General features: G+C 42.0%; 3 protein-coding genes across 16 annotated transcripts in view; 2 read left to right on the top strand and 1 right to left on the bottom strand.

Annotated features, from left to right (window-relative positions):
- The first annotated feature begins 626 nt into the window (after positions 1-626).
- On the top strand, positions 627-2,117 carry dnlz (DNL-type zinc finger). Its single transcript, XM_034602005.1, has 3 exons — positions 627-1,044; positions 1,128-1,267; positions 1,887-2,117. The coding sequence occupies exons 1-3, from the start codon at positions 733-735 to the stop codon at positions 2,035-2,037; spliced, it is 603 nt and encodes a 200-aa protein (XP_034457896.1). The 5' UTR covers positions 627-732; the 3' UTR covers positions 2,038-2,117.
- Positions 2,118-2,432: 315 nt separating this feature from the next.
- On the top strand, positions 2,433-5,439 carry uck1 (uridine-cytidine kinase 1). The gene is made up of 7 exons (XM_034602004.1): positions 2,433-2,611; positions 3,020-3,179; positions 3,917-4,013; positions 4,097-4,239; positions 4,320-4,414; positions 4,505-4,553; positions 4,633-5,439. Exons 1-7 carry the CDS (start codon positions 2,522-2,524, stop codon positions 4,821-4,823), a joined length of 825 nt encoding a protein of 274 aa, XP_034457895.1. The 5' UTR covers positions 2,433-2,521; the 3' UTR covers positions 4,824-5,439.
- rapgef1b (Rap guanine nucleotide exchange factor (GEF) 1b) overlaps positions 5,149-10,245 on the bottom strand; it is a 47,558-nt gene continuing 42,461 nt past the window's right edge. For all 14 annotated transcript variants that reach the window (XM_034601989.1, XM_034601997.1, XM_034601998.1 and 11 more), the window contains 10 exons: positions 9,911-9,996; positions 8,975-9,066; positions 8,497-8,682; positions 8,215-8,299; positions 8,004-8,098; positions 7,831-7,909; positions 7,649-7,750; positions 7,443-7,540; positions 7,238-7,366; positions 5,149-6,692 (listed from right to left, as the gene is read on the bottom strand). In XM_034601989.1, coding sequence (XP_034457880.1) covers positions 6,542-6,692; positions 7,238-7,366; positions 7,443-7,540; positions 7,649-7,750; positions 7,831-7,909; positions 8,004-8,098; positions 8,215-8,299; positions 8,497-8,682; positions 8,975-9,066; positions 9,911-9,996 — 1,103 coding nt within the window. In that variant the 3' untranslated portion in view covers positions 5,149-6,541. The remainder of the gene's footprint in view (positions 6,693-7,237; positions 7,367-7,442; positions 7,541-7,648; positions 7,751-7,830; positions 7,910-8,003; positions 8,099-8,214; positions 8,300-8,496; positions 8,683-8,974; positions 9,067-9,910; positions 9,997-10,245) is intronic.

Raw genomic sequence — 10,245 nt, 5'->3', positions numbered from 1 at the left:
GTGTTATTTCAAAAGAAAACGGAGATTACTTCAAGTTTGATTTAGATGTTTTAGGGCAGTAGAAAAGTGTTTGCCTGTAATGACTCGTCTCAATATAGACAACTTCATCACTAATCATTTCTTATGGGTTATTGTATAACAAAAGGCAAATGTATTCCGTGCTGGTTCATCATAAGTGGTATATGTAAGCCCTGTGCAGTTAATTTTCAGAAAGAGTAATACAGTTCACAAAACCTCAGCACTGGGAAAGCCTCCCACTTTCAGACTGACAAGTTTCTCCTTGTGTTGATTGCCTCTCAGCTCAACTATACATTCCTTGGTCCTGACTTGTTTGAACAATGCTGAAAATAGTTTTGTCACTTCGTGACTTTGTAACTTCCGGGCATCTATTGCAACAAAAGCTGATTCATATTGTTAATATCCTGTCAAAAAGATCACAGAATAGACATTTTGTCAGTTTCTTAGCTAATTATATTTATCAAACATCAATTGTAAATTCACATCATACATCCTTTTATTTTTCTGTGTAGATGACGTTAGTTTCGCCCCCAGCAGATAAAGTGATGTCATACCTGCTGAAATGTAACAATAAAGTAATAAGTGCTTTGTTATGTTGTAGGAACATCTTGTGAATAAAGTTTGTTTTGAAAGGACCGTCGGGTGACGTCATCAATGCGGGACGACTCCCTCGTTGATGAAATCGTGCGTAACTTGTGAATCAGAGCCGCAGACATGTTGATGTCACACAAGTGTTTTCATCTTCTTCGACCCTCTTCTTCTCCGGTGGTGACGCTGCCTGTCAGCCACTTGCTCCGCTGTTTTCACGGTCATTTAGCTCTGTTCAGCCGGTGTCCTGCGGGACCCCGGACAAACACAGCCGGGACAGGACTCCTTCTCTCGGCGCAGGAGCAGCGCAGAGTCCGCAGCTTGTTCCCCGCTGGTCCGGTCCGCTGCTGCAGAGGAGCCTCAACCTCTCCGGTGGTCCGCAGTGACGCTCTTGGGAAGATCCAGTCCACACACTACCGTCTTGTTTACACATGCAAGGTCGCAGAGAACCGCTTCTCTTTAATGATCTGACCTGAGTCTGAGTGACAGAGTCTGACACCCAGCCTCTATCATGTTTGCAGGTTTGCTCCACTCGATCCACGCAGCAGATTTCCAAGCTGGCCTACAACAAGGGTGTAGTGATAGTGACATGTCCAGGATGTGAGAAACACCACATCATCGCTGACAACCTCAACTGGTTCTCCGACCTGGAGGGGAAGAGGTTCGTGATGCTTTTAACCTCTCAACTGAAAGAGTATCTGTTGTTTAACCCACCCTCATTGAGTTAAATGGGGTGGACCAAATACTTGTGAACAGAACACAGGCTACATCCTTCACCAGGCTGTCAATTGAATGCATAGGGAGGTGGTAGATGGGACAGACCATCTTATGTGACATATGCTGGTCCAACAGCCACAACAAACCACTTGTCAGAGATGAATCAGCATAACAGAGTTGAAACAGGAATCCTCTTGCTGTGAAGCGACAGTGCTAACTATTAAATATCAAAAAACAAATATTGGTTGATAAAATCGAATTATTTTCAACAGCAGACTGTTTAGTGTTCTGCATGCTGTGAAAGCAAACGCATAGCTAGTGTTTAAGTTAACAGCAAGATCTCTTTCAAAAGAACATACAAAAATTAAGACCAGTAGAAAGAAAAGTGTAGCAAGCACCTTATTAGGAGTTTTGTGAATTGATCACAAAATACTGGTGAAGTATAGAAACAGCACCTCAGATTGTTTAAGCCTCAAGCAAGTGGCATCTTTGAATTACCAACAACTGCATGTACACTAAATGATTTCTGAACAACTCTCGGCTCGTGTTGTTTTGTGCTTTAGAAACATCGAGGAGATCCTCGCTGCCAAAGGAGAGACTGTGAGGAGGATTGAAGGAAGTGCTGCTCTGGAGATCGTGGCGGATGAATCCAGCAAAGACAAGTCACAGTGTAGTGAAGACACTGAAAAATCACACAATGATCCAGACAAATAATAACATTGTTCATATTATCTGTATATTGCAAGATGTTCATATTTAATTTCATAATAAATGTAAATGTTTTTAATTGCTAATCTTTTGTCATGCATTCTGAGGAATTAATAAAGGTAGATTCTAATAGTAAGGGCTACAAATAGAATCCCTGAAACTGAAAAAAGGCATTCAATTAAAATCATTTTAACTACAACCAAAATCCAAATATCATAGTCCTGCATTGCCGATTATTTATATTAATAGTTTTTAATCATATTTCATCTAATTAGTTTATGCCGTTCCGCTCTAAACGTAAATATATAGTAATACATCTTATTTTATGTAAATATCGAACGCACTTCCGCTCGAGTCTGTCCTTTGTTGACACTCGGGTCGAGAGTACGTCAGTTCTCGCGAGAGCAGCGCGTTGTCGACGCCACAGATAACATAGTGTAGCTAAGCTATCCCGACTTTTCTGCGGGCTTACGTTTCTGTTGGGCCACAAATGGACTGTCACGGAGCCGCAGAAGAGGCGGAGAGGCCGCGGCATCACCCTTTCTTAATCGGGGTCAGCGGAGGAACCGCTAGCGGCAAGGTCAGTGGGGTTTTATTCTGACGGAGGATGGGACCGAGAATGGAAGATAGCATAGTAGCCTAGCTTAGTTTCTTCTGCAAACTGTCAAACCAGCCACGACACGCCCCCTCCCTCAATGACTAGTCTTTATATATTATTTTATTAACATGCTCCAACTGTCATTATACATGTTTCTGCTGCTTGCATCTCTTCTTTGTGGCAGTTCTGCGCCAAAGAGCTAACGAGCTAACTGTGATACGATAATAGTGTTATTTACTTAGCAAAGCTAAACTCCTCACTCACACACCAGGACGTTCATTTCCCGCGGATCCTCAGCAGACTTCATCTCAATGCGATGTAGTCCGTCCTCGCTAGTTTAACACAAAACATCAAATCGTAAATAACATCCACGTGACTTTTCTGCCTCAGTCAACAGTTTGCGCCAAGATCATGGAGCTCCTGGGCCAGAACAAGGTGGACCACCGCCAGAGGAAGGTGGCCATCATAAGTCAGGACAGTTTCTACAGAGTCCTGACCCCCGAGCAGAAGGCGAAGGCGCTGAAGGGCCAGTACAACTTTGATCATCCAGGTGAGGCCAGGCCAGACCAGCCTTGAGTTACGTTTAACGAGAATTGAAAGCGAAACTGTGAAATACTTGATGTACCGGTTTCTAATGGGAGGATTTCCTGCTTCTCTATGTCACGTGAGATGGTCATCTGAATATGTTTGGGGTCTTTCAGACAAAACGTGACATCTGGTGATTTCCTCTGGTCTGTGGAAAAGCATTTTCACTTTTCTGACATCAACTAAACAATAAAAAGAAATACATATATAAAAGATTAATTAATAATGAAAATAATCACTATTTGCAGCCCAGGTCCATTAAGAGTCCCTGTTGAATGGGGGTTTGGAAGTGGTAGAGGAAGTACTTGTTTTACAGTATATAATTTAGGTTATAAAGAGGATAATACCAATATAATCCCAACAATACCAGTTGGATTATTTCACATCATGCATTTAAGATGTCACTTAAGTATAAAGTAGCATATGATAGAAATACTCAGTTTTTCCAATGGTACTTTTTGTTGGATGTCTTAATTGTGAGGTACAAGTCCATGAAGGGTTTTCTTTGTTTTAAAGTGTTACACTGAAAGATTACATTGCATATTAGCTCACTGTGTTAACCAATATAACAGCATTGATATGATAGTCTGTGGATCATAAAAAGATCTGCCAACTTTGAAATTATACTTTTTCTTATTATTAGTCTGTATGTTGTTGTATTAATCATCTTATTCACATGACCTGTGTCTGTTTGTCTTACAGAGGCATTTGACAATGATTTAATGTACCAAACGTTAAAGGACATTGCAGAGGGAAAGGTGGTGGAAGTGCCAACGTATGACTTTGTTACGCATTCAAGGTAGGTTGGAAGCACGTTGACCATTCGCCGATGAGACATTTAGCCCTGTGCTCCTGTATGATAATTCTTGTGTGTGTTTGTAGGTTGGAAGACAGGATCACAGTTTACCCAGCGGACGTCGTCCTCTTTGAGGGGATCCTGGTTTTCTACCCCCAGAAAGTGCGTGATATGTTTCACATGAAGCTCTTCGTGGACACAGATTCAGACGTCAGACTCTCTCGCAGAGGTACGAATGTTCCCGTCAAACACAATTCTCCAGTTGTTGTCACAGTGCGTTGTCAATGGTTTGACCCGATTCCTCTGCAGTTCTGCGAGACATGACCCGGGGAAGAGACCTGGAGCAGATTCTCACACAGTACACAACGTTCGTCAAGCCTGCTTTCGAGGAATTTTGTTTGCCTGTGAGTATGAGGACTGATTATGTTCCTTTTGTTCAGTGTCCGTCAACAAACCTCCTCTGAGCTCTGTCACATTTTCTGGTTTTCTCTCAGACTAAGAAGTACGCAGACGTCATCATTCCAAGGGGTGTTGACAACATGGGTAAGTGTCTTTTTTCTTTATGTAGTAGCTAAAGATCATGAACACTTGGTAAATCCTTCATCTCTCTCTCTCTCATCAGTGGCCATCAACCTCATCGTGCAGCACATCCAGGACATTCTGAATGGAGAACTCTGCAAATGGCAGCGTGGGGCCATGAACGGCAACGGGCGCGGCTTCAAGCGAGCCATTTCCGAGCAGGGCGACCTGCAGAACGGAGCCGCTAATCCAGGAAAGAGGGTCCTGCTGGAACCCAGCAGTCGGCCTCATTGAGACTTTGTAGGACGCACGTGTGGATGATGAATGTCTCCTGACTCGGGGATTGCGGCTCCTGATTTGTGCAGAGTGGGCCACAAACTGTGATGCCAGTCTCTGCAGAATAAAAAATATATATCCATAGTAACAGTATCACAAGCGGTCAGAGCTGCAACTCTTCGTAATTGTATTTTTATTGTTGGTGCACAACAGAAATGGTAAGTCTGTCTATAGTCTTCCATGATGTCGATGATTTGATTTGTTTTTTAGGTTTCAACTGTGGTCAGAACTGTTACTGAAATGACAGATAATTTACTCAAGACGTGTTTTTAAATGTTTGTTGAGTTGGGCTTTTGCACTGAGTTTTACCTTTATACACTTTTGTGTTTTTGTTGCTTAATGAAGATTAATATATTTAAATTATATTAATAATAACGGTTTATAGTCATTTGTTGCTCTCCCTGTTTCTGTTTTTAATAACTTATTAAAACTAAGTTGTGTTTCTGTAGTTTCACTCCTACCTTTAGTCCGAGTGCTTCCTTTTTGATTTATTTAATGCAGAACTCTTGCCTTAATTTTTTTTAAAGTTCAACTTCCATCAATCACTGTTAAACAATAAATGTAAAATTCTGACATTATGGTTTTGAGTCTTGCTTGAATTTTGACAAAAGTTTCGGAGCGGCACAGTGCATATAGAAACAGAGCTGTTTGTTTTATTGGAGTTTGAGAGCACAGTGTGATGTGTTGGTTCTATCCCAAAAAAGGAATCAAACTGACTTTATACTACAGCACATGTTGAAATGACGAACACACAAGTCGCTGAGGACTTCAGTCGCACACAGACACTTTCACACACCGACATGACTGGGACATGATTGTGATTGCCTCGCGGTTCTCTACACTTGAACACGGCACACAAAGATTCAGTATGACATACATAGATCACAGCATCTTTAGTAATTTATCTTTTTGTGTTTTTGCTTTGCTTTTTTTAGTGCACATATGTATGGCACTTGGGAGAAGCGAAGCTCTTCTCGTAAGCATAAACATCCTTTTTAAGAACAAAAGGAGCACTGTATATAATACATTTCATAACCATACATGATTCTTACACAAAATGTTTCAAAACAAACTTTCCAGTCTCTTACGGCCATCCTCTTCAAGTTCAAATCCTCCAATCCCCCTCCCCCGGGGGGGACTGTCTGCGGCCTGCATGTTGACGTCATAGTTCACAGCAGGTCGCTCTCGAGGTTCTGCTTTTTGAGGGGAACTCATGAGTCGGGGAGAGGGTCGCAGAAGATGGCCGACAAATGGCACGTACATAAAGGAAGAGGAAGGAGCAACTTGGTGAGTAATGGACCATTCAGCTCACTCTCACACACACGCAACAGCTCCACTCTAAAACAGAGAGCCCAGGGAGCAGACTTTGGTTATTTCCACGGCGTCTGCCCGCTCTGTGCGATTCTTCTGTCCTCCTTGGCACAAGGCTTCGTTCCGTTTCACCGTAGTCACAATCTCTTCCCGCAGTAATCCCAATTATAATCTCCCAGAGCAGCAGAGCTCTATGTAAAAACCCCGGCCACGCTTCAGTCTAGCTTGTTCTGCATCCCCCACAATGAGTCTCCCATTTGCTCCAGCGGATAGCTTCCATTCGTCTTTCTCTCAGTCTGTAGTAAAGTGGAGTTAGTGTCATGAAGCACAGTTGGAGGTCAGTCTCGAAAAAGGCCCGCGAGCCCCTAGGTCTTCTCCTCGCGTTCCGTTTTGCGCCTGGTGATGTTCCTGGGCTTGATCTTGAGCGACAGCTCCCACAGGGCCTCCTCTGCCAGGTGGTCACTGAAGTCGTTGAAGAAACACACAATGTCTTCGTTGCGCTTCAGTTCATAATGCCTGAAATGAGAAGAGGGCCAAGTTTGATGAACACAGTAATTCATCAGCCAGGAAACAAACAGACCACGTGGAATGACAGAAATGTTTTATGATATTCAAATTTAATGAAATATAAATCATATTTCCTGGCACCCATTCAATTTCCTGCCAGTGGCAAACAATTGATAACATTTATTGCTGTGATGATGTTTACAAAACTTTCCAGTATAAGTATTTACCTCGGCCAAAGAGGTTATGTTCTCACACCTGTCCATTAGTTTTTTTGTCAGCAGGATTTCACAAAAACTACTGAACGGATTTCCACGAAACTTGGTGGAAGGATGTAACATTGAGAAAGAACTAAAGAAAAAAAGGTCTGTATCCAGGATCCCCCCCCACATTATTTAACATTGTGAAATAGAGCTGTTTTCTCAGGGAATAATCTAATAATCTATCTCATCTATGAGTGTGTAAAATTTGGTGCAGCTTGATTGAATTTTTGGGAACAGTTGGGCCTCTGCTGAAAACCATTTACATTCATCATATATGTAGCCAAGTGGACTTACACTTGCTGGAAGCGCCGCATGCTGTCCAGTATGTTGAACTGCTGCCAGCGTTTGGAGAAATTGACCTTTCCGTCGATGAAGTCAGGGTTCCCCAGGTGGACAAAGGTCAAGTCCTGGAGTATGAGACCCCTGGAAGATGGACATGTCGTGTCAAGTTGTGGCCCTCAATTAAAAATTGAATGAGTTCAAATATTCATTCACTTACAGGTACGGGATACATGGTGGCTCCACTTCAGACAGAGCAGCTCTGTATGCTCTGAATGAGGAGGAGCTGTCGATCAACGTGCAATACTCCTCTAATCCCTGAGAGAGGACGAAGGAGAAGGCGGTTACGAGAGATAAGTGATCCTCATGATACTTATCAATGAGCCCAGAGGTTCAGATTCAAACCCAGACATCTTGAAGACTCACCTCCGAGGTCTGTTTCTGCCACTCCAATCTCCGGATGGGAGCAGAGTCCAGGGCTGACAGTATTGCCAGGTAAGAGTTGAAATTATTCAACTTTCTTAAGTGCTGTAAAAAGACATTTGTATTGATATGATTGCATTAAACAACAAAAATACAGATAAATTAGGATATTCTGTTTGACTAACCTTCATTATCTTGATGAACTTGAGGAGCAGCTTCTCTCGGTCTTGGGCTTTCTCCTGCTGAATTATCAAAGAGCGGACCCTGTAGGAAAGAGAAATAGACAGATGGTGTAAGAGAGAAGACAATAATGCCAACGACAGAAAGCGGTGAGAGGTCATGATGTTTGTGGTTTTACCAATAGCTCATGTTGTTAAAGTGCTCTGTGAACTGAGTCAGGTTCGGACTCTTCTCCTCGTTCTGCTCCTTGGCCCAAAGCAGCACCTCTGGAATCTGAGGGGAAACAGGAAGTGATAAGTTTGAGGGTTGAGGTGCGGCTCTGGGTCAAAAACACAATGAATGTCAACAAATCATAAACAATTAACTCCAACACAAAGACACTGCTTTACCTCTATCTTATAGAAGAGTTCAGCATCCAGGAGAGTGAGCTGATCAGCAATCTCATGACTGCGGAAGTCATGGAGAGTTCCAGGCCTGTGAGGACATACATACAGTCAGGTGACAACTTCATCTGTGCTGCTCTAGTGCCATCTACAAAGCATTTAACAAAATACTGTCTGTTATCCCCAACACTGAGCCGTAAGAATGGCAGAAAAGCAGCCATGCACTTGTAGCATCAACACACCCGCTACAAGTCTCAGACAGTGCTGACCCTTGACCCCCCACAATACCTTGCAGAGACCCCTCGGGCGGCCAGGGGCTTGAGGGAGTTTGTGTAGCGGAGCAGCTTCTTCTGTTCCACCTTATCCAGGATGTTCTTGCGGAGCACGCGGGCGAGGCTCAGCTCGCCATTGCACACCAGCGTGAACACCAGGTCCATCAGCTGTTTCAAGATGTCCTCCGTCAGCTCCACCAGGCTGGAGGAAAGAAGTGAAAGAAGGAAATGATCTTATGATTAAACTTTGTGACAGAAACAGAAGAGCAGAAGGAAAGGGACACAGTTGGTTGGGGAATTCAAAGAAGAAGAAACATTTTCTGGTTATAGCTGTCAGCACCTGGGATGATTTACTTAAGATCTTTTTTTTATTAGAGTGATATGACTGAAGAATTACACAAATTAATCATTCTTGAGTTTACATTATGCAGTTTAAATGGGGCATTAATAACTAATGGCTACAAACAAAGAAAAACATATTGAGTCCCACTCACCACAGCTCATCCACTACTCGAACCAGCACGAAGAACGTGTTCTTGCTGACTCGCTTCTTGAAGGTGTCTGGACTGTGACAGAAGCTGGTATACGTGCTTCGTGGTCAAGGACAATGAAAACAATACTGTACCTATATCTGGATTACAGTGCACAATAACGTGTGCAACTAAGGCAAACCTCTGGACATTTTTCAGGCTTCAAAAAGTGATAAAAAGTTTTGCTCACAGTTAATTTTATTATACTCAAGATGAAACCAAAAATGTACCTATTATATTACATTTAAGACATAAAATGGACTTCAATTCATCAATCAGGAAGATGACAAACTGTTTAACTCTTGCAGTAAAAACAATGGGGCTGTAAGTAAAGTGTAATTTCATTATCATCTCTTTAATGGTTTGGTCTATAAAATGTAAGAAAAGGGTGAAACTGCTCGTCATAACTTCCTAAATCCCATGGTGATGTCTTCAAACTGATGCCCCACAAAATGTCCACAACCAAATTATATTGAATTTGCCATCACGTGGGAATGAAACTTGTACAATTGATTAAATCATTGTCAAAACAATTGCTGATTTATTTTCTGTCTATCAAATAATCCATTAAGCAACTAATAATACATTTCAAACTTGTGGGGAAAATTTGATGATCTGGTTTCTCTTTTGGAGCCTTTAGGCAAAGCAAACAATCACAAGAAGCAGCAATAGATTCAGTCATTATGAAAGACTTTTGTATCCATCAGCAGAGAATTGTTGTGTTTCTGTGGATTCGATGACTGCTTTTAACTGACGGATCTAAACAGGAGCAAACAAGATAAATAAGTCTATCCTTGGTAAATATATATTTTTAAAAATCACTGTGCAAGAAAAACAATCTTCTTCCAACAAAACAACGATCACGCTCAGACTGACATGTTGAGTGATTTGAAAAGGATATCTGTAGTGTAGCTTCTTAATTAGGTCCTCTGGGGTTATAAAAGTCCTATACGTAGTCAGAAAGGCTTCACAGTACAAAACAAGATCTGCCAAGCAAAAACAGAGAAAAAAAAGCAGCAGATTTAAATTAGCTGTGCAGCCAGACGTCCCAATTAACCACCTAAAGCTGAAAACACATCATCAAATGTGAAAGGCTCCATAACCCTGACTGACACATTGCAAATAAGTGAACCAGAGAGAGACAGAGGCTGTTTAAGATGCTACTCAGACGAGGAGATCAGAATAATACCAACTCATCCGTCAAACTAAAGAAACCAGACTTTACAAATACAAAT

Source organism: Hippoglossus hippoglossus, chromosome 12 (genome assembly GCF_009819705.1).
Source record: "Hippoglossus hippoglossus isolate fHipHip1 chromosome 12, fHipHip1.pri, whole genome shotgun sequence".
NCBI lineage: Eukaryota > Metazoa > Chordata > Actinopteri > Pleuronectiformes > Pleuronectidae > Hippoglossus > Hippoglossus hippoglossus.
Note: the sequence above shows the minus strand (reverse complement) of the source record. Positions and strands in the feature narration are given on the sequence as shown.